This window comes from Tribolium castaneum, chromosome 3 (assembly GCF_031307605.1).
Source record: "Tribolium castaneum strain GA2 chromosome 3, icTriCast1.1, whole genome shotgun sequence".
Lineage (NCBI taxonomy): Eukaryota > Metazoa > Arthropoda > Insecta > Coleoptera > Tenebrionidae > Tribolium > Tribolium castaneum.
In genome coordinates this window covers 19,249,388-19,274,777 of record NC_087396.1, presented here as the reverse complement: position 1 = coordinate 19,274,777, position 25,390 = coordinate 19,249,388, and the positions used below count along the sequence as shown (strand labels likewise).

General features: G+C 37.1%; 1 protein-coding gene across 1 annotated transcript; it reads right to left on the bottom strand.

Moving 5' to 3' along the window:
* Positions 1-19,600: 19,600 nt before the first annotated feature.
* Positions 19,601-22,386, bottom strand: corto. Its single transcript, XM_015980546.2, has one exon. It carries the CDS (start codon positions 22,204-22,206, stop codon positions 21,508-21,510), a length of 699 nt encoding a protein of 232 aa, XP_015836032.1. The 5' UTR covers positions 22,207-22,386; the 3' UTR covers positions 19,601-21,507.
* Between the last annotated feature and the right edge of the window lie 3,004 nt (positions 22,387-25,390).

The following is a 25,390-nucleotide window of genomic DNA, read 5'->3' as shown; positions in this document are numbered from 1 at the left end:
TTGAGACAAAACGCGCGTGCTACGTCTCCGGAAACCGCAGAGATAAAAAACACACTCCGAAGAAAAGTAAAATTCAGTTTGCTTTTATACCCCGGAGTAAAAACAGAAAGGATGGGTGATTCCGATTTAGTTCCTGAATCTGTATTGTTTTACGCTTGAGGAGTTCCGTGCCCGCAAAAATCCCACCAGAACAATATATTAGATGTCGTAAATAAATCGTTAATGGTTAGGAATTATGAACAAACGATTAAGCGTCAATAAATATTTAACAGGTAAATCAATCACTTGAAGCTATAACCGTCCAGCTTTGTAAACTGATTAATATTTCCGCGAGTATTATTAATGAAACAACGGCGCAACCGTGAATTAATCACATTTTGGGCCATGGTAAAAATTTTATTTATTTATTTTTCGAATTATCGCAACCGTTAGACAATCAATGAGACACGGTTTGTCTGCCTGCTCATATTGTAAATAACACGTGAATAATAGGAAAGGAACAGAAGGTGTATTGGTAACCGCTACCGCCAAGTCTCATGTTCGCAATACAGTGTTATTATCCAACGGAAACGCCATATAGGGGTAAGATTTCGATCAAAATTAATATGACAGTAACAGGATCGGAGTTGTTTCTGCATTTTCTGAAATTACAGAGTTTTATGGTCGACGAGCAAATATTTCGTTACACGATATTCAGTTTCTTCGATCATTTTTCTTACTCTACGGTTATCACGTAACATTTTTATTTCGCATTCTGCAATTTATAAAATAATTTAAGTTTATGCTCGCACATACGTGGCGAATGTTGTTTATAAATGTTTGAATTATGAACGCTCGGTTGGAGCTGCTTTCTCACAAAAATAAAAAACTAATTTGGAATATATCTCGCTTTTGTGTACGCACCTAAAAAATCAGATTGGCATTGATGGTTTCGAAAGTAGGAAAAAATCCCATTGTACGTCGTCGTAAATGTTCTATTGAAATGTGGACACTTTCTCGTAAACCCAGCCATCGCTAAGAGACAGTTTTCCTGTCATTTTCTTTGGGGAGCCGAACTGCACGAATTGCCTGCCGGGAATATTTGTTCGATCCTTTTCTTTTATTTCCCTCTATAGAAGTGAGTTCTAGCGTACACCGAACGAACCCGATTATGTCGGAGACCTTATAAAGACCTAATCCAATGATCCTTGGAAATATTTACTTTTTTGTCCGTGTTAACTGTAAATTTTAAGCTGGATGAGAAACCCGCCAACGACTCGAGTTTTTAAACTCATTAGCGACGTAATTAGGGCGCCTTCATGATTTTTAAATTCATTTCCCTAAAATGGATCTAATCTCTGGAGGATACTTGCCAGCATGACGAAAACCACTCAGCAAAAGCCACAAAAGAAGTTTCCAGGAAGTAACTCTTATCGCGTCTCTCGCAGAGGACTCTCACCATGGCGGTGACGTAACTGCTTGACAGGATGCCATATCCTTGTACAAAAGATAAATGAGGCTTTTGTTTAGGCCCTCCATTTAAAATACTGGATACTCGATTAACTTTCCGGCGATAAGCTGACACGAACGCGAGCTTCAAACTTTTACACTAGTGCTAATTAAGCAACGATTCTTGTTTCATTATCGAGACGTTCATGAACGATAAAAGGCCAACGGATCTTGATCTAATTCAATAAAGAAGCGCTACGAGATCAAAGAATGAAAGGCACACGGACGCAGGTATTCGATGCTAATTGGGTTCTCTCATCGAACAAATCTCACTTAAGAAAGTAATTGCAATTAATTTCTTTGTTGAAACAAAGTCATACTCAATATAAAGACGCGATCAATAAACAGTTTACTTGTCGTGAAAGCTCCAGGACTGGGGAACTAAGTAAGAACTCCAAGTAGGACTTACAATAAAATTATGGGCTAATATTCTCCAATAAACATAATTCCTACCTGGAATACTTCTTACTGAGTCTTTATACCCACTCGTAAAGTATATAACTAGCTGAGAAATTCTTAGGAAAAATTCACACAAAGGCATTTACGATACTTTGTAAGTGCTTCAAACTAATGAAGTAAAGGCGCACTTATCCTTTTTGGCAACAGAAGGGAGGAATTATAGCTTAATTCATTTTTTACCAGAGATAGCACTAATTGATAATTAAATCAAAAATGAGGCGGAAAACGCGACTCAATCAATAACTTATTTGAATAATTATGTTGTTGTGGTTTAAGTTCCTACTTCTTTCTCTAATTCTTAATCAACTATTAATTAGAATTATGAATAATATCAGTGCGTTTTGCAACAGAACTAATAATAATTGTAGATTATGTTACGTTTGTAAACAGATTACACAGCAGGAATAAATAATAACAAAGCACCAGCATCCAGCCAAACAAGATATCCACAAGAATGTGTACGAGGCGGCACGTTTCGTCGGAATAGTATTCGGAGAAAAATTCATAATCTGAAGTTCTTCCTTTTACAAAATCACGAAGCTATGCAACTAAATTAATTCTCACAACGGAATTAAACAGGACGTTTCACATGTCTTGAAGAGCCCGAATGTTATGTATCGTCGAAACCTTGTTTAATTTCAGATGCAGGCAGATAGAATCCTGCGGGGAAAAATTTAATTGGGAGGAAGCCGAAGCCCGCTTGCGTTGTAATAAAATATAACTCGGGTCTAGGGCAACTGATTAGAGTGGTGGATGGTTTGCATGTATGGCGCTCTATCAAGGCGCATTCATCAAACATGTTATTATTAAAAACTCGGGTAATTTCCCTGTGTATTAACCTCCGTATCAGCCCTAATCGAGCTGATTACCCGATGCATCCGAGGTAAACACATGGTGTCCACAGAGCGTGTTATAAATGGATTATAATAATAATTGTAGTCTGTACGCATAATGCCAACATAAATATCCGTGTTATACTTTCTGTGAGCATTTATACATGTCGGCGATCCCATTCTTGCCTACATTTATTACGCCCGTAATTACCAAACAAATCAAATTTAATTATCCAGAGCAAATTGCAAACTGTGCCAAAACGACGTTACTTTGTATACTCGCGTAGAAAATTCTATAATAAAACGTGTGAGGGATAAATGTGTCTAAAAGGACGTGGCAGAATGTGAGAGACAGTAGATTAGAGCTCCGGATCTTGTTGCGAGGATGTCAGTCGAGAATCCCGGAGGAATCGTGCCTAGAACGACAGGATAACGGCCATGGGTCCTTCCTGTTCCGGCTCCGCCCCAGATTATAGCTCGCAGTGAGCAGGTGGCCTCCGTGAAAAATAACATCGCAGGAGTACAGTTAGGGCGCGATTTTTTGGCTGGATGTATTATGGAAAGAATTATTAATTATAAGCACATTAACTCTGCACGATTGATGTTTTATTTATAAAATTATCTCGACGGCTATAATTATTGTAAAGCGAAGGTTTCAATTCTTTATGGCTCGTTATAAAATTTAAATCCACTTTTCAAATTGCTTTCATAACGGTTGTCGGTGGGCAAAAAGACGGCCAAGTAAATAAAACATTCATTGATAAATTTTATTGTCAACATAATGTATTCGACTGTTGTCCCACGTACTACACTCAAAATGTTAATGAGCGGAAAAGAGAAAGGCCGTTTCGGTTATTGCTATTCCAAAACCAAATTCGTAAAGTGATTAAGTGACATTTAAAGTAATTGTTTGTCCTCTTTTTCAATGACAAAGTGCGCGACCACCGGTTTTATTTTCACACAAAGCGCGAGGTTGTTATTCTTTAATTAGAAAATCAGCGAGAGGCTGTCACCATCGGCGTAATTAAACCCTGGATAATGGATTTTTGCGTACACAAATACCTAGAACGCAGCTTTTGGACACAAATTCTACGAGCTAATAAATTTTCATCATGTGAGACGAATTTGGGCCATTTGGTCATTTTTCAAAAACGCCAGTGATTGGTTCCAGTTAGGGGCGTTTACAGCCTTCCAGAGCTCTTGGACGAATCGCTTGACCATTAACTTGGAAGGGAACAGAACTAATGGGAGGGACAGCTCGGTTTTACGATGTATTAAATTTCGTCTTGATTATACGTTCACGCTTTTATGATTTTTAGACAAGGATTAAAACTGTGATTAGGTTTTTAGATAACATTGTTTTTTTGTGCTTGCATCGAGATGTTACAGGGGTTTTATTGCGCTGCCGCTCACATAAATAACGTGATGGGAGGGTCGGTCTTGATAGGCAATACATAAAATATGAGACGGATTTCAGTCATTACGTTATGCAAATCTGAAACCCCAAACAAAATTATACGCTCAAATTGGACCCATTTTCAAAATTTACTTTCATGGAAATCACGATATTCGAGATAAATGCACGGCGCTGTTACGTGCTGTCGACACGATTCTCTCATTATGGCGTAAAAATCCCGACAACATTTTAAATTCATGTCAACGAATGTTTCCAGTGAACTTAGTTCCAATTATGTTTGATTAATTAACTTGGCAGGAACACAACGCAAACGACACGAGAAGCTAGAGTAATTTTAAACCACAATAGTGAGTACCACTTACGAACAATCGTAAAATTATTTTCTTGTCCTTATTTGGAGGCAAAAAATTAAACAAACTGCCTGATCGTTGCGAGTTGCGAGAGTCTGAATGTAATTAATCATTCCTGGTAAAATTAATAAATTTTATGACCTTCCAATCTTCCCATCAAGATCTTCTTTGACATTAGCAGGAATTGAGAGGTGACTCATCAGTTTGGAAACGATTTTTGAGAAACCTCCATACACAAAACGAGGATTAATTTACGGCTGACCTTTCGGGAAATATAAATTGCCGAAGAAAAACATTGAGAAATTCCAAAGTCATAAAGCGATAGGAGCATTATCATAATTCAAATTATTCTCGGTGTTTGAATACTAATTATAACGTTGAAAGTTATTAAACACGCGTTAAAGTCGTATTTGTAAATAATAAGATAACGAATTACATCTAATTGCGAACCCTGTCCGTGGCATGAATCACTGTTGTCAGCAGGTCAGTAATTGATCATCCGGCCTGCTTTCCACCAAATGATTTATCAAACTTTCGTTCGTCGAGGCCTAATTAACTCGAAAATAAGTAACGCTGAATGCAGCTTTAATAAATCCCACCTTGCGTTGAGCCCTAGCAGGAGATTTTGACCGGTTTTAAAACGAATAGTGCGGGTCGTAAGGTTTCCTATCGATCTCCTCTAATCCTGTGACAGTTTATTGAGTATCCTAATTGAAAACTTACCCTTGCCTGGCAACATCCCGTGATATTTAAAGCCCCGGTGGCGCATTCTCTCCCCTGGTAAATATTTCAGGACAATCGCTGCGAATTGTTAGGCTTCGATACCCCACACGAACTCGGATTAAATTTTAGAAAAAAGGTCTAAGTCGAACTGCAGCAGCGACGGATTGTCGTTTATAGAAAAACGACATTCTGTGTGTTGACATTCAACTGGTTGCTTTTTGTGAAGAGATCATGTTGAATACAGATGGTTGATGGAGGTATGGCGGTCACTACTCTTGATATGTCGAATACGTCGATCATTTTATTTGATATGTTTCTTTCTGCTTGTGCAGAGTATGGGCATATTGTGTTGCAAGGCGTACTGTTACGAAAAGGGGAAACGGAGGGACAAGGAGGCCACACAATCTGGACGTAACTTGATTTGTTGGATATAGCCGTACACCTTTGGAACTTTCACAAAGAAATTTATGATTCTTATCGTTTCCATGCAAACTAATCTTCGACGGAGAATGCATCACTTTTTAATTGGAATTCTTCCCGACAGCTATTTTTTAATGCAACTCTGCTAAATCGGTCGAAACTGCAATATTTTTTCTACTTTCACAATTTTATTGCTTATTCATTATTATTTTTTTGATGACGCTTCTCCCCACACTAACACCTGAACGATAAGCTCCACCTGATATCTGCTTATAAAACGGCAATTTCCGACTCATCACTTTTCGATGACTTTCAAAGATAAAAATTAATAAAGCGAGATTTGCGCATAGTTAGCCATAAAATTTTAATTAATATTAATCACTGCTTAAAAATTCAATACGTCCTTTCAAAGAGAAATATCAGGATAAGGAACAAGATAACACAATTTGTCAGCAAACATAATTTATATTAATTATTTATATTTTCAATTTATTTTAAGTATTAGAGATTATTTATGTTGTGTCGTAAGAGTCGAAAAACATTTTTGATGGCAACCCATACAGGGTGTCCGTCTAAACCCCTCCTTATAGCTTTCCCTACACCGTGAACAAGAAGAGAAAATAATAATTGTATATAAATTGCATTTCGTATCAGCTTCTGAATCGGCAAGAATTAGTGTCTAGAGCTAAAAATTATTGCTTAGAAAGTCTTTGCGGGATATTGTACTGCACAGACAATTGGAAAGGTCATTGTTGAGACATATTTTTACCATAGCCGTGCTAAATGTAGAGTTATGATTCATGAGCTAATTATGTTTGCAAAGGTTAAACCCAATGAAATTATTATTATAATTTTATTAAAGGTTTACGAGTTGTAAAAAATTTGTGTTAATTTCTTAAATACAGCTGTTTACAGTCCTGCGGAGGTAAAGTTCACTATTTTGCGTGGTTATCAAACGTGTGTGTAATAAACTGTAGGTATTATTTATTATTGTCTCGACCTTAGCAACATTTATACTTTTATAAAGAATAATAATGTATGCAGAAGACATAAACAAACCGGTCATTTATCATCCACTAATAAATGAATGCATAATAAAACATGAAGTAATCAGGCAACAGCAACTTTTGAATGTCAATTAATTAAAAATTCCTTGAATCTAGCAGCGCAAAACAAATATCGAGAAAAATCCTGTAGCCTTGCTCTAAATTTGCACTTCATCAAGATTACCAGTCGTGTTCTTTTTGTATCCGTCAGACGATCTTTGAGCGTTCTTGTGTGCTCGGACCTCCTGCTGTTGTGAGACAATGTGCGAGGATAAATCAATCTTCACGCCCAGAGGGTCGTGTTGCGTTTGGCTCAACTAATTAACTTAACGCTGAATAGAGCAAGCTGATTGTTATTTGTTTCGGTGTGTATTTGTTTCAAAATGCGGAGTACAATAATACGGTTGTGCCGAAGAAGGCCAGATGGTCTTTAATGGGTCGGGAAATTAAAAGAGCTGATTTGACCAGTATAATGAAGAAAACGTGAAGAGCATGAAGTAGTCGGCGGAATGTTTGACTCGGAAAGATCGGTATCTCGCTATTATCCCAAAGTCGGTGGGATGACTATAAATTTTTAAGGTGGTGGTGAATTACCAATTGTAATCCTCGACAACATTTAAATATTTAAATGCTCTTCGACAATAAACAATATCGTGGGCGAAGGATAATTACCCTGTGGTCATTATCGCCGGTATTTTTAATTTTCCCCGGCAGGGTCGAATCTATTTTAAAATGAAACAAAGGCCGATTGCCGGCTTTGTTTCCACAACCTATGCGTTCCTGTACAGGAAACTGTAAAAAACTTGGCCGTATATGCGAGCATTGACAAAACATGCTATTATCATGCTGCTTTCGAAGCAAACAATACTAAATAATGCATGGCCGTCTTCAAGAATGAATAGACAATTGTTTTGAGTTATATGCTGAACTTGCGTCGCTTTCCATTTTAAATTCGTACAGTGAGTATGTTTGAAGTTTGAATTATTCTGGGAGCCTCGTTTTTTATTGTTGTCACTGACATGCACATAACTTTGCATAATTTAGTGCGCTTACGCAAACCATTTTCTTGATAAAAATTATTATATCGGCTCGCATAGTTTGCCCGCTCGTCAGTCACAATGGAAAAATCTAGTCCGCTTTTTCTTTTATTGCTAATTTATGACGGGAATTCGGCTTATCTCACAAATGGAATTCTTGCCTAGTTACAGTTTTCGGTGGCAAAATCCCAAACAGGCTTCGGCATAAAACACTGTCACTCGCATATTGTCCCGACTCCAGCAGTAAAATATGCATTTTGTTGTTTATTTTTACGCACGCAATTCTATAATAAAACCCTTCTTTATTGTGCCATATATTGAATGGGAGAAACGGTGCACTCAGAGGGAAATTTTTGACTGACGGCAATGAAGATTAAATCCCACTCGTAAACCATGGACGTCAGTATGTTAAGAATAAAGGATAAACAGTCATTGTCAACGTTCTATGGAAAGCAGACATAACAATCCGCCAGATCTACTGGCTAGGTACTCCCCAATCATAAAATTTTGTCTTTAAACCGGGATTAAGTAAGGACACGATTTTTCGATCTCTGAGAAGTAAACAAAGCCAACAATGCATGTAATCTTTAGTTGAGGTCTCCACGTTAATCCCTTTTCCTTGAATTTCTATTATTATTCATCTAAACTAAAATTAACCTTGGTTTTTGTACTCCACTGTAAGAAAAATGCTATTTATTATTTTTTTGAACACTTTAAGAAATATTGTAAATGTGCTATACAAACGCATATCACTAGAAAGCTTATGAAAAATGCTATCGACACGTGTAAAGAGATACATGGTGTTCAATTAAAAAAAAAGTTATTCAACTTTTTGCCTGTTGGCACACCCTATACATTATACGTGTGTGTCTAGTAAAAACCGACTATTTCTTAAAACCACAAAGTATTCTGAATTTTTCTGTTGCAAATTGGCCGGAAAATTTTCATAGGCGACTTCCTAGTGATTTTTCAAAAATTGGTCTTTTTTATAACGAAAAGTTATTTATTTCCATAATAGTTTATACATATAAAGTTACATTATTTTTTTGCGTAGAATCTAATTATGCAAAAATATGTAGGATGTTCCATTTAAAAAAATACAACTTTGATTCACCATCCTGCGTACAATACCCTGAGTATAATAAAAATATTTTTAGTTTGTGGACTTTAATCGATCTATCGTATAATAAAAACGGCATGGCAGTATTTCAAATACCAAAAAAGTTCACCCACATTCTAGGGATGGACCCACAGAAAATAAAATGTCTTTGTTTAATTGTGATAGAATTTGTGTGGATACAACCATACCATGTTTGATTTCATTTTTGGGCTGCATTACGAAGCGTGTCTCCCCTAGTAGAATTAATTAAAAATAAATAAGCTTCACGGCAGCACAATGATGGGTCGAGGACCCGAATTTACTAATCACGGAATAAAGGTTACAGCGTTTTATCAAAGGCTTTATTTTTAGGTCACCCTAAGTCATTTGAAATTTTACATATTTCGCAAAACAACACGTACTGAAATATTTATTTTAGTCCATCCTCAAAAATCGTGACCATCACGTATGCCATTTTTTATTTAAAATCATAAACCCAACACGTCCGGGAATAATGTTTGGGATTCATTACGTTTTCAGTTTAGCTTTTGTTTAATTATATTGGAAAAACGGTAAAAATAGTTTCAATTTCCCCAAATGCGACGGAGATATCTTGTTTTCTCGATCAGAAAGCCACAGCTTCAAGTTTTTTAATTAAAGAAGCGAGCAAGATCGCTGCCAAGCTTCAGTTCTTATTAACATGTTACGCAATGTACGATACGTTAAAGCGGCTTTAAATATCCCATTCATTCCATTTTCTAAATCAGTTTTGATCGCAATACGGTTGCAGTTGGAAAATTTATAGTAATGTGTGTGACTTGCCCAGTTTTAAACTTTTCATTACGCGGCGCCAACGAAATAAATCGCTTACTTAAAAGCTCGACTGCCGGGAAAAAATTGCGACTAGAAGGTTGTTTACCCACTTTTCGGCAATTTTAGATGAAAATCTCGAAAAACATAACAGTTGTGCCGGTCAAGTGGGTTTATTTGGCAAAGTCGAATTATTTATTCCGGTCAAATGCACGGTCGTGTATTTTGCGTTTGGGAGTTGTGTATTTTGTCTAGCTGTATAATTTGTGATAAAGTAAACCGGTTGTGCGTCGTGTGAATGTGGCAAATTGCGTCAGTAGTGAATTTCCTGGGCATTAATTACGGCCCAATTGTCTTTTATTTTGGGGCATTGCCAGGGGACCTTCATAAATTAGCGCAGAGACCGCTGCAGGGGAACACTTGCTGCAGCGTATCCAGTGAATCTCGGAGCTTTCATCCGACCGTCTCGCCGGGCTTTCATCGTCGCCCTCTCACTTAGCAAACACGCACGTTAGAAAACCTTTTGAAGTACAGGCTAAACCCATTAGGAGACCCCATCGCGGCTTGTAATATCAAGCAGGCCGCTCAAACCATGAAAAATACTCGACATAAATTTAAAGTTAAGCGCGATTTCCCGGAAACTACAGCTCTATGTTTAAAACATGGAATGAGAGCGGCTATTTCGACTCCTCCAGTTATTACTTCACGGAATGCCCACTTTGACACCAGACCTCTTGTGAATTTTTTCGACTAATTCGGCCCGCAACCGCCGCTATTGTTACGGCACAATAAAATTTTACGGCGGAAAGCATAGAAAATTGTCTGCTTCGGACCAAATAAAATATTATCCTGAGCCGTATCATTAAAACTGTCGTGTTTTACGAGTTCCTCAAATCAAAATGTGGCCAGATAAGGAACGTAAACTGGACGTCCACATTCGTTCCATTTACATGCATACACATTTTTTAAGGCAAAACCCACCTCATGTCGAACACGTAACTAATTGGTTTCCATTATGTCCCGTAATTAAAATCGACGCCGAGTGACGTGAACACATTTAGAATTCGTAAATAAAATTTCAAACCGTGAAAATTATTCGATTCACTTCGACAGCACAAGTGAGGTCGCTCATAACGCAAATTCCAGTCGAATCAATAAACTCAAATTCACACCGTTTTTATTGCGTGTGATGCTCAAAATCAACATTTCCCGGATAAGGAAAATAAATAAAAAACCAAAAATGCTTAGGTATCGGCCAAGTAATCTCTCTGTTCCAAACAAGGACAATGCCCTTCCATGTATGGAAATTTAGATGCTTGGGATATATGTATTTATAAATATTTAAATATTTTTCTTTTAAATTCTTTCGATAAGAACGGTTGAATTATTCATTGACACAAGCGTGCACTTTCAATTAATTTGACTTTTTGTGGTAAAATGGAAGTTAAAGTTAAAATTATGCACAGGTGACGCATGTCTGAAAACTTTCCAAAAACCATTATATGCAAGTAACATAATGTTGACAAAAGCGCGAAATTATAATAAGGTGAACGGCGTTGACGTCAAAGCGAATAAAAATATAACATGCATTAAAATTCAATTTCAAACAAAATATGAAAAAATATTTCGGGAACACCGAACTTAATTAATGATAAATTAATTTCATTTCCGTTTAATTAAAAGGCGCAGATCTCGCACTCAAAATTAGATAAGTGCTTACTACGCCTCACATGGCAATCGCAATTAAACCAAAATTGCAATTTTATCGTCCAGTCTTTATTGTTTCCGAGAATAAATTAATTCATTTATAATGAGCATGATTATAAGCAATACAAAAAGATAATTTCTTAAATGGACTACTCTACACTTTACCGGCGAGCTAATTTACTTGTCGGAAGTTAAAAATTATTTACATATTTATAATTAATTAACATAAAGTTGTGAAAGCAAGTTTTTTGGGTTACCGGGATCTAAAATAAAAGCTCCCTTATTCACAAATCAAATTAATTCTCGCGCTCTAATTCACTCTAAACTTGGGGCACTTTTTCATCAATCCTTAATTAAGGGGAATAACTTTTTTTCAACGTGGAAAGAATCATCGATCATCTGGGGCCGCTTTTCCAAAAGCTTCCGAGCTTTTACACGCATGTGAAAAATTTATGGAAAAATTAATGATCATTAGATGGTTAATTATGTAAATTTGGGTCACGTCTGTTTTCGGAATTTTAATTCCACCTAATTTACGGGTGGAAATTTTTGTTACCATTATCAACTCGATGATTGAACAGTTGGTTATCATGTGCTTTAACGGCACTGAAAGCTGTTCAGATTTACAACATTATTCCGATAACGCAACTCTATGTATTCTTACTTATCTAACAGACAAGAAGCAATTAGAACTAACATTCCATAAACTCGTCTAATTTGGAGGCAAATTCGATAATTTCTGCCTCAGTTAGGAGCTTAGTCGAGCTGCAGTTTTATTAGTCTTGCTGCTTTATTGTAATGGCTTTTTTATATTTTAAATTAAAATTAAACGTGAATTAATGCTACTAAATTCTCGGAGATAATTGATACAGAATGAGGTCAAGATTGTTAAAATTTCAATTTAAAAAGAATCAATAAGCGACAAGACCGTACGTTCGAAATTAATTAATTTCGCCCTTTTTCTTATTGCGAATTTCCGAAAATAACACGAACGTTAGGAAATTGCGCCGCGACCGAATCAAATAAAACTGCTGAAGCTGAAATTTTTATTAACAATTTAATGAAGTGTGCAGAAGTACATTATCGCAGCGAGTCTTTTTAAACAGAACAAATTCATTCACTGACGTTTAATTAAATTTTTAATTCCGTAAGTATACAGCGGTGGGTTATTTACGGAGCTTTTCGACCATCACTTCGCCTTTTTCTGGAAAGCGCGCAGTCATCAACTATTGTTGATCATTAATCATTTAAGCGTTTAGTTACGCACTTGTAGAAAGTTGCGACCTTACTTTACGCAATTTTTGCAATTACCACTAGTTAACCATAACTAACACTATCCATTTTTTTTAATTACTGCAATTATTGTAATGGCTTTTGGCCACCGTAATTACAGGACTGAATGGTTTCATATTCTTTTAATTGGCTTTGTTTCAATTGATATTGCGGCTCGTTCTTCCTCTTCGAAAAGCTCAAGGAAAACACAATTGTAACTCATGTTAATCCGTTGCTTGCGTGCATTATCTATCGTATGATCGTCGTTTACGGTCAGGATTTTAAATTATGGATCGAAAACCGTTCCTAAAACGTGTCGCTTGAACGGTCTTGCTTTGATACTACATATTTGTAAAAAACCATTAATTTATACAGTCCGTTGGGAAATGCTTGTTAAATGCAAAGTACTAGTTTGGAAAAAACCCATTTCTAATCCTACCGGAAACTACTTAACCGACTATTTTAATTAATTAGTGATTAGTGCCAGTTATTATATAATTTTGGAATGTGTGGGCCGTCCTTTTTTAAGTTGGAGGAAGTTTCCATCAGATTTGCAGAATGTCAACGTTTATAAATTGATTCTGCTTTTATTAACCTGACGACAACAGTTGCAAAAGTTTGAAAGTTCTGTGCAGTTAGGAAGAATAAATAAAAGCCCAACTTTTACAAATAGCTTTTCGCTTTGTTGCGCGAACGCTTTGACAAAAATGTTGGAATAAACTCATCGAATGCAATGATAATTTTTCGAGCCCGTGTTAGACTAATCTTCCATGGTAGATTTCTGTGAACACTAATCGAATTAATGCCCTTTTAAGTGGGAAATTATGCGCGTCTGAAATGATTAGGTGTCCTTGCCCTCGAAAGGGCTTTGTTCCCGAGCATTGCGTCTTAAATTTTTTCCACAACAATTTCAATTTGCCTCCATTATCCAGTTAAAAGCGTCTTGGTCGAACAATTCCAAGCAATTTCCATTACAATGGGCATTGGAAAAGGGAAAAATGTGCAAGTGGTGTTTACGAAACTTACAGAAGAATTACGTCGGACCTTAGCACACTTTAATTATAGTTTCCAAAGGCGTGGAATTAAGCGAACGCGTTGCAAATTATAGTGGCTGGCATCGAATCCAAGAGATTCCATCTCGAACACGTTCTCTTCCACCACAATAAAGCATTCAATTCGTTCTTAATTAGCCGCAGTCGCCAGCCGGGATGAAACATCAAGTTTTCCCTTCGGCTCGGAGACACTGATGTCTTGGCGCAGATTGAATTTTCCTCGGGTCTGTTTATTTTCAACAAAGATAAATTGCGATAACAGCGTTCGAAATCTAGTCCTGAGCTACTAGCCCAGAAAATTATATCGCAAAACCAAGATGGGGTAATTGGAGGCCAGTACTAAAATCCACATTTTTGCGTGATGTTGAAGGTCGCCCTCGGTGTCAAACCGGGAAAACAGTAAAATAAAACTGTTTTCCACGTTGCGTTTGATCTGACGCCAATTTGACTGCTTTATGATCGTAAATAGATGCACAGTTTTGAATTTCAGAAAAATAATTGCGGTATTTGTTACTCCAGACTAAAAATGTTGAAGGTTTCGTGTTGCATTAGTCTTAAATTTAATCATCATAAATTTCGAAAAAACACTGGTATTCTACCGCCTGACAAAATAAATCATAAAAGTGTCACACAAATGACTCACGTTTGAGCATTGTCTTATTTCTTTTTATGGCTTTTGTGCATTTTAATGTGTCGTGTTAAAATTGTTAATGTTTCCCAGTAATTGATAAAGTCGTAGATACACAGGGGTATTTAAATAGTGAAGGAAATTAAAAGTTTGCGTGCATTTTGAAATTTGAAAGGAGCTCCAGAGTTTATTATTTTCCCCCTCGGCTGCTTGGCTAGGGTGGGAAAAGATAAATATTTCTATTAGAGAAACTGTCACAGTCTAATTATCATTGCTATCCTTAAGGAGAGCACCGAAAATTATCAAGCATCCTTGAAAAAATTTAATGCGGTTGCTTGCTTTGGAAAATTTAATTTGGGGAATTACATATTAATTTTTCGCCTCTTCCTGCAGATAATCGAACAGCTGCCAATTAGATTAGGCATACTTCGCTTCGACTTGATAAACATGGGTATTTTTAGCGAGATATTTGACGAAAACTTAAATAAATTAAATTTTATTTGCTCAATAAATGTTGTTTATCATTCAGTGAATATTTCTCTAATAGTATTCCAGGAACCGTGGTATTTTAAAAGGATTTGCAACATGTTTTCATTGGTTGAAGTGGTTCGTGGATTTCGTCATTAGTGACGATGACAATAAGCCGAATCCGCTGTTCGGCCAGATGTTACTGTCTATAGTAATTCTCACGACAAGTAAAATATAAGAATGAAACATTCTTTACAAGTATGGCTTCCATTTGCGAAACAGATGTGTGCAATTTTGTGATCGCTGCAGGTGGAAGTGACAAAAGTTGGAGGAATTCATTGGCGTATTCCCATACTGCCGAGGCTTTTTGTACTTAATTTGCCACAACGTACTAAGTATTCTTACACGGACAGTACGGTAATTACAGTGCAAGTGGGCGCTTCCAGCAAAAGTAATTATTAATCATACTTATTATCCAACGTTTATCCTTGTGTTGACCATGTGATTAATTCAAAGTTTGTTGTGCCGAAAATAGAAACTCACAGTCAGACACATATGTATATTAAAAACTGCTCAATTCCCCTAACTTTCAAATGATGATAATTAAAGTAAATGCGAATAATTTACATGTCATGAACCGAACACGAGTTATAACCCATTTCCGTTAATAGCGGTCATTAATATTAATGAGCTGCAATGAAGAACAAATTAAAGGCGTTAGAACCCACGGAGCAAAGAAGAACCAGCGATGGTTTGTCTCCGCGTATTAATTATCACGCGAACCGGCAGTAGTTCAGTAAACAGGCAATCGTTGTTGTGTGACTTATCGTTGAATACTTTGTCAAAAATTTTATTGCGGCCACACGAGCCGACATTTATGGTTGAAAGTTTCAAGGGAATTGCGTTCTTTTCAGAGTAATATGGAAGGAATCCATCATAAAAGCATTCCATGCGGTACGGGCATTAATGTAAACGTCATATTTCCTTTTTATCCCTTGAGTCATCTAAACTGTTATTGATTGCTAGCGAAACCGACGTTCGCCTACGAATGAACCAGCTTCTTTTTATTAAACTTTAAAATACCTCCAGCACGCCACTTATTATCACAAAGAGGCACAACTATTTTTAATACCGCTCGACGCAACCATGCATTATCCCATTCAGCCCCGAGATATACTACCATTTCCGACATCAAAAACATATTTCCTCCCAGTGCTCGAAAGTCTTATTAAATTTAAAATTTGCCAAACTACAGGTGAAATTAAATAACACGGCGAAGACCACGCAGTGATGGCGCAATTTATCGCCGCAATTATAATAAATTACGCCGCTTTTTAATTAATTACACGATTTCCATTTTAGCAGCAAACGTTGCGCAGAGCCAAAAATTAATCTATTTAACTAATAAATTAATTCATTTTAACATGTTCTGCTACTTTGGCCTGATTATGTTTTGCAATTAACTAATAAACTTCTGTTCTGGATCATAGTTTCAAAAAGGCAATAACTGTGTTTAATCTTCGAGAGAAGTAATATTTTATTTTTACAAACTGAGCCAAACATCCCACACGCAATTTAAGCCGATTCTTGAAAGGAAAAGTTTTCCTCTGATTTTTTCAGAGATGTCTGAACAAATAAAGCGGAGGATTAAATAGAGACTACTTATGTATTTCTGAAGTGTTCTTTGAAGGTTCTTGTCTCGAATAACCGAAGATTCCTTGCCTCTGAAGTAATGACTCTTGTTTTTAAATTTAATTTATTTATGGCGTTGAAATAAACATAACACTCTTCGGCAAAAACCCACTCTTCGCTAATTCCTCTTTCAGCTTTTATACGCCCTATAAAATTTATTACTTCTTTTCTCGTAGTTTGCTTTGTCTCACACTCCCCGACTCTTGTAACTTTAGTTTTTCGTTATTAAATTTTCCTTTCATTACAATTTACAATTGGGGTTACCAGTCGCGTTAATACAATTTTGAATGTATATAATGGAATGAGCAACCAAATAGAGCGCTCATTATGCGCTGTGGCCTCTGATCCGTTCGGAAAACAATCCGAAAGAAACAAACAAAATTTTAATTGCAAAAGTGAGTCGTACAAAGCTCCCTAAATCAAAGTTTAATTAATTGGAAAATATCGGTTCTGCTTAAATTATTGCGCCCGTTCTATCCAAACAATATTATATTTTCTGATTAAATTTTGCAGTAAAATGACAAAGCCACAATGCACGAGCCGGACAATCATAAAATTCGTTATTACAGCTTCCGCTTCCAATCATTTTCCCGGCAAACAAAATTCGGTTTGTTGTTTAACTCGTCAAAAATGTTTCGTAAACGCCGGCTATAATTAATCATAGTTTCACATGCGAACTTTTTCGGCCAATATTTTAATTTAGAAAGCGTTTGAAGCGACTAAAATCCTGTCAGAGTGACCTTTTTAACGAAAAATATTTTGTTTACAATTCCGGTTTATTGCGGCTGCGTCAATGGATGTCGCATCAATTTATCTACGAAGCACACAATTTATTGACCGAAAAAAATCTAAATGGTTATATGGGACCGTAACGGAAAATGCTCCGTTTTATTGGTTGTTAAACGAAGTCGTAAAATCGAGGCCTCACTTGTGTGAGTTAATTAAATCCTTTCCAATTTGGTTAAAGCAACTTCAATGTAGGATCGCTTTATCACAATTTTAGAAATGTGATTCATTTAATTTCGCTTTAATGAGTCATGGGTGCACAGAAACAAAATCCGCAAAACGTAGTTTTGGTGGCAAATGATTTCAATGGGCGCTTTGACAGAAAAAGACCAATGTCGCATTCTGCCTTCAGTGTTTCAGACCGCCTGCAAACTTTTTAGCTAATTTACATTTAATTTCTTTGCCGGCTTTCTCCCGCTTCCGTTTTAACTGTATTCGATGTTTTCGTTCCTTAAACGACTCATTCGAATTAAACACAGTGCTATTTACAACACTTCTGAAATGTTGCCGAGAAATTCCCCGAATCAATTTGCGCTCCTCGAATCAAAGTTCATTCGATTTCAACAACAATTTATGCCGACCTGATTAAATTTTCCACTTTTTTCGATGAATTTCGTCCAATCATCCATCACTTCAAAGTGTTACTTAAAAGCATGACGCAAACACGTATTTACAGAATCTACATTTCCAATAATAAAACGTACAAACATCAGAGCGGCTTTGTTTTGAATAAATTCATACATGGCTGTTTAAAATTCAAATATAATTAAATATAGTTATAAAGTAGAAATGTTTATTCAAAAAGCAGCTGTCCATAAATTTGTTTTCCCTGAAAATTCCGCAGTGAAAATCATAATTCTGTAACGGTTTGACGGAAACCGAGCCGATAAAGTTAATTTTACAACAATTTTATTCATTCCAGTAATTGCAGACCGAACTATTTTATTGCAAGCATAAACAAAATCATCGATAAATTGAGATAAACGTTCATTTTAGTTGTAAATTAATTATTTTCCCAGGCGCCCTGAAAAGAATTTTACTCCCAGTGTTTTATTGCCCTGAAATAAATAGCAATTGGCAGTAAATTCATCAGAGGAACGCATCTGAAACAGCACATTGTTCAGCGAAAACGCTAAACAAGGTCGGAGATTGAGATAATAATGTTTATTTATTTATGTTATAACACGCAAATAATTAAAGCAAGTGGCAACTTTATCGCATAAATATTGATACAATATTACGTTTATAATGATAAATGTGCCATCAATATTCTGCGAGTGGTAGCGGATATTTATTAAAAAGTTGCAGGAAGCCCCTGTTTCATTAGTTCGCCGATGAATCATCGTCTAAGCCACACATTAATCCGCGATCGTTTGAGCTTTACCGAAACTAATTCTATGACCCAAATTAATTTCTTACGTCTAGCCTCGATTTATTTATTTATTGTTGCCAGTCCTTCGAGGCTTATAAATATTAATGGTCGCAGGAATTTTGCAATGTCAATACGGCGTGTTGTATTATCGCTGATAATCCCAGGATAAGAAATACATCGTAAACTTCCAGCAATGTCGCAAGGCCACTTTCGTTTTTTAATTAAAATCTTGTTTGCAGATTTCAAGAAATGTTCAGTCATTAGCGTTACGGATGTTGGCTCAATTAGAAAAATAATTATGCATTCGCTTTTTGCGTCACGTGTAATCCACATTTTTCATGACTAGCAGCGTTTATGAAATTTGTAACTAGGTCAGGTGAATTTAACTCGGCATGCACAATCGGTTATCGCAAGAACGAAAATGCTGGGAACGGATTATTGCTTTATTAGGCAATATGCCAGCCCCATCTGCAATTTTTTGCTGATAAAACCCTTTTATTTCAAGCTCTATCCATGTCAGATTTAATCTTTGAATAAACACCAAATCCGATTCGGACATTAATTGATTATACGTCCTGTATTTTTGTTTCGAGGGAAAAATAAAGGGTCGGGCGAATTGGTCGAATCTCGCCGAGCAGATGCTACTAACTATTTAAAAGACCGCGCAGGCAGCAAACAATTAAAGCTAAATTGAGTCTATTTGCAAATGACGTATTCGGAATGTCAACGCGAGGCCATAAGCTGTATCTAAATGCGAATCCGAACGAAAATCGATGGCTCATGCAAAAAGTGCAAATTGCTCGAATTAAAGCATCGCAGAATGGGAGTTTTAAGTACTTACTGGATTGTGTAATGGATTAGCGAAAGACTTGCTGGAAATGCACAACCTAGACACTGTCGGAACACTACACCGTCGGACGGGAGGTGAAATAAAACTAGAGTTCATTCTATAAAAACAGTAACACGTTTTATTCATATTTTATAAGCGTATTTTCACTATGACTAGCTGTACAATATATATAGCAATATTTTATACATATTCACAATTTTTTTCAAACCGGCCGCAGCAATACAATCTGGAACCGATCGTTTTTTTCACTTTTATATATACAGTTGATAGATATTTCTTTGGTCTAGTAGTAGCCATAGAACGAATAAGTTTTAATCAGATCTTCATACTATTGGATGCGGGAGAACAAGCCGGCCCAAAAGATCCCCCGAAATAAATCTAGTCGAACGATTTGATACGAGTTCGAGCTACAAAAATAAAATCTACGAGTCAAAAATATTCAAAATAGTTTTTCAGTTCTTTTCCGAGGATTGTACCCTGAAATTTTGAAGCCGGCGAGTCCTGCCACCTGATTTTGTACATACATAAGTTAATTAGGTTATTTGGTATACTGTGATAAATACGAAACGGTTGCGCCCTTCCGAGGACCCAAGCGATCCCCGGAATCGCCCAACGAATGGTTACATGAAATGCTCTCGGCACTTTTTCAATATGGCATCAATTGCGACCCTAAATTGGCATTGTTCATGGAAATCAACGGAATGCTACTATTACAAACTTAAAAAAGATACAAATGTACAATCCGGTAACAAAATTATCTACACTTCCCTCGAACTAATTACAAAAAAATCAGTCGATTTACGGGGGCAATACTCCCAAAATCACTAAACAATCTTCCATGACTGCGCGCTTCCCTCCGACGGAAGCTTTTGCATAATTAATTTCACTTCTGATGATTCAACAACAAACAACGTTAGGGTCATCGAAAATTGTTACGAAACGCGGAACCCAGGCGTTTGCGACGTCGTCCAGTTCAAGCCATTGTACAAAATAATCCTTAGAAAAAGTATTGTCTATATGCTATAACACCGATAAAACCCGTAAATATTCTGCCGTGGAGAATTTCTTGGTGTATATTACAAACACTAACCCTAAATCTAGTGAAAGACAGAAGGTTACGCTAGACTTGTCTAATTTTACACGTAACAGCTGTATGCACAGGAAATAATATTTAACTTCCTATCTAAATAATCAACATAAAACGTAAATATTTCGTGTGATAACAGCGATATTAATACAAATCCGCTCAAAAGCGGACCACGATGTCAGTTCTTGCGTTATCTGCTCTATTTACTTTTTCCTGTTCGGCTCGATTTACACGATCCCGTCTATTGATTTTTTTAAATTACGCGATAAAATAAGTCGGCTATAAATTCGGAAGATGCGTGATGCTATTGCATTTACGTTTCATAAATAATCACTGAATGGGGCTAATTGGGACACGAAATTTACAACTTTTCAAAACAGCAACACGAATATGTACAGAATAAAATTACCTTATAAACTAAATTAGGATTTTAAATATGGCATTGAGGTTGTCTACCAAACACGGATCAGCTCTAAACCTCTCTAATTAGGTACAGTAGTGAGAAGCTTTGCATGACTATGACAGCTAGCCATTGACACTGTGGTGGAATCAGCTGATGGGGGAGATTTAGAGTTTGGTTTGGTGGCGGTTTTGCTCGAAATTCGCGAATTGGGTTTCGGTGTTCGGAAGGATCGAGTCGCAAACGGGTGGGCATCCTTAGCAACAGTAACGCAATTGGCGGCGAGACAGGATAATCCAAAAGAGAACGAGAAATCCAAATAGACGGCGGTTAGGTCGCAGTTGCACAAACACAGCTGATGTGGAGGAATCACTACCACGCCCGGAGCACGACGCTTGCGCTCTTTCATCTCCGTCACAGAATTACACACTATTATCACAAGAAGGGTTACGGACACCATAGATGCAACGAGAGGATCCGTACAAAAGTCGTCGAAATCATATCACAGCGATCACACGTTGTAGCACACCTGCTGGATCTGCGGGAAGGTAGAGGCCAGCGGTATGGCAGAAGTCACATAGGGGTGCAGTCTGTGAGCCCGCAAGTACTGCCGGTACTTGCCGGAGAGGATGTGCTTGTCCTCGGGCCGGTCCGGGCTGCGGTCCGGGTCCGTCCAGTGGCCGGAGTCGCCGGAGTAGGCCAGCTGGTCGCGCTTGCAGTAGGCCTGCGAGATGGGCACCAGGTTGGGCATCTGGTCCCAGAGCTGCTGGCGGTCGGCGGCGTACTGCACCGGGTACTGGGCGGCCTGCTGGGGCTGCGCGGGCTGCGGGCGGGCGCGCCGCTTGGCCGCGACGGCGGGCTGCGGCTGCCGCGAGGGCAGGTTGTTGACGAAGGGGCTCCTCCGCTGGCTCTCGATCTTGCGGAAGTAGCAGGGGTGGATCATCAGCAGCGGCTCGTTGCGGACGCCCTGCGGGGGCTTGGCCGTGTTGGGCAGCTCGTACTCGACGCTGCAGTCGACGTGCAGCGGCCTCGAATAGTCCTTCTGCACAGGCACTTGCACCGTCCTCTGAGGAGGAGTCAACTCATACGCTGGGTAACACGTCGCCATCGCGATGTTTCCTGACCGCTGATCGGTCCTCGACTGAGCTTCGCACTTCAGCTCCGAGGAGAACCCGTGCTGGTGGGGGTAGGAAATCGATGCTCCCGACATTCTGACTGTCTACGAGTACGTCTGTGTCGAGACTACGTCATGGGCTGGTCTTTCGGTCGCCAGGGCCGCCAACATGCGTGAGGCCGACCGGCTCAATCACCGACGTGTTCTAATTATTTACGGAGCACACTTTACGACACACAACCGGAGATAGTGATTAACTTCGTTACGTCACGAGCGTAATTGACCGATACCATTTTTACTATTACGGACCTGACAACACACTTATTAATGCTTTCTCAAAGGATTCTTCTTTCTCAACCGTTTTACGTCAACATTTCGCTCAATTTACAACCTTCGACGAACTCTCACTGCCACTAACGCAAGGGGTATTCCATAAACAATCATTTGCAGAAAAACCCAACAACTAAATTTATTGTGTAATAATCATACTTAAGTTTATGTTTGAAAAACGACAGCAATTAATAAAACGTGACTAATAGTACCAATTTTAGAGAAAGCATTTTTTTATGTTATAAAAGCAAAAAAAAAAAGGTTTTAATACATTGTTCTTCATTGAAAAGTTAAACATGTCCTAATTTACTTTTTTACTTTCCGACTAAACGGTATGCCAAGTTGATGAAATCAGTTTCTCGCCCTATTTTCACTGTGGGAATAAATAGGTTAATTACTATATGAAAGAATCAACAATTTTTTTAAAACAGCTTTATACATTAACAATTAGAAATCAAAAATCTTTTATTTCTTATTCTTACTTAATTTTCTAAGGAGAAAGAAAGGACTTTCAAAGAAATTTGGTGTTTCTCGTAACTAATGTAAAATTCGATATTCTTTCTAACTTAGACTTACGGTGACCTAGCTAAGACACACTACGATGTCATTAATTTCTAGACGCATAACAAGCGTCTAAAATATGTGCGTAACTTTCATTCTCTATAAATATACATGTAGGTATTCACATTTTTTCACAATTATTTTTCTACAATTCCTTCTTCACGTAATTAATATTAATTAATTAATGTTAAGTCTTATCCCGTGTGTTATTTTAGAAGAAGCGATGCTTAAAAATGTTATTTTGTGCAAAGAATAATCAATTAAATAAAAATTAAAGATTCAAATAAACCTAATTTTAGGCTGGCAGCAGTTTTTTAAGAGTTTATTTTAGAATAACACTAAAAATCATAAGATTTCGATTACTTAAAATTTTAGTGTAGGTATATCATATTTTTTCAAAGTGAATCACAGTTATTATTTTGTGCACAACCATACGAACAACATGAAGAGAAACGTCCTCTCATTATTTTATAACATCCTGTCACTGTTGACGCATTAGATTCCTGTATGCACGTAAAATGTCTTCCTTCTTAATGATATTTTTATCCATGTCATAAATTATGTTTTCAGTGCATGACACTGCATAATATTTAATAAAAATATCTTACAATTGATAATGTTTGTTACATTGAATGTAACATTTCGTTACTATCTTCACAAGTTGGGTCCTAATGTAGTTCTTCTACATGTAAGTTTTATTGTTTATTGAAGTCAGTAGGGTTGCGTGTTTACAACAGAATTATAAATCGGCATCAATTAAGAGCAAAATGACATCCTTTAAAATTTTAACGCTAATAGGACCTAAATTAATTAAAGAAAAGATTGGGGAGTTCGAATGGGGAAAGCTTGCTCTAGCTGTTTCTACCTCAAACCATGGAACAACCCTCGGATTTACTAAATTGCATGTTGCATAATGTAGATATTTGTCCTCTTTGTTCGCTTTTAAATATTTGAATTAATTTAGTAATTAAGTTAATAATGTCAATTAAACGCCTATTCAAAGAAAAACACCAAAGAATGTGTGCATAAATTGTATAATAATTAACTCATATTTTCCCGTCAACTTGTAAATGGTGTAATTGGGTGACGCACGTTATGAGTTTTTGGAACCAGTGGACTTGAAATCAGCGACACGGAGATTAAGCTAATTAAAATAAATTATGTAAAACAGCTGTTAGAAAAATCGGGCAGGTGCAACCGTTACCATCCACTAAGTTCAATAGACTTTAATCAACATAATAGTTCAGATATCGATTAATCAAATGTGTATCGGTAAACATTAGCCTTAATTAAACACAAACACTTGAAAATCGATCAACATATTAGTCATTTAACCGCGTTTCCTTTCCAGAAGTCTTGAATCTGAGTCGTCTCTCCATACGCAACATCTGTTTTGATTAGAGCTTTTACCTATAATGAAGAGCAGGGACTTGTTACGTCAGCGGCGCCTCGCTCGATTACAAACTATTTTACATAGAGGGTTTCAAGACCTCGGTCTGTCCTCCGATCTCATCAACGACCATTTTATTGCACGTCGTAAACACCACATTACAGTCGTATTATCTTATCAGCGATTCTATGTATGTTCATTAGAATACGATTTAGTACTTTATACCCACCAAGTTACTCCCAAAACAACATTGCCATAAATATTTACATCCTGCACGCACCCAACGATTAATAAATTTGTCGGCCGGTGACTCCACACTCCAATAAACATTAGCGGTTTATTGCAGGAATTCACCAAATGTGGGGATTAGCAGTTTATTGCATGAGTGTTCAATCAACATTACCAAACCTCAACACGTTTTGAGAAATCGAGCGCTTTCCTCATTCTTACCAAAGCGGAAAACGCGCTGAAAACGCTGATAAAAAGAGAAAGCCCACTCGATTAACGCAAAAAGTATCCAGTCATTAGTCCGTAAAAATTCAAGAAAAGCTGTCCAAATTATCTTTGTTTACACTTATCGTTTATAAATTGCTCTTTATTTACATATTTTATCTAGCGTATTTGGGTTTATTAGGCTTCAAGTCGCTATTTTGCAAATGTCGAATTTTCGTTATCGCTATCAATACAAACATTAAAATAATTTTTGGCGATATTGACGTTTCTTGTATTTATTTGCACTTGTCAAACTACTTATTTTTCTACGATAAAGTTAAATGATGACCAGGAATTTGAAAGCGGATAAATAATGCGGATTTGGAAATAATGGAAAAGCTCTGCTTTGTGCCCGAATATGCCTTGTTCTCTATAGAATGGGTAATTTATGTTCCGAAAATTCATACTTGCCCATCTTTCTTACACAAGACTTGACAGAGTGAAAAGAAATTGTAAAAGTAATAACAATCGGCCGGTCGTGGGGTCCATTTGGTTTAAAAAGTCCGT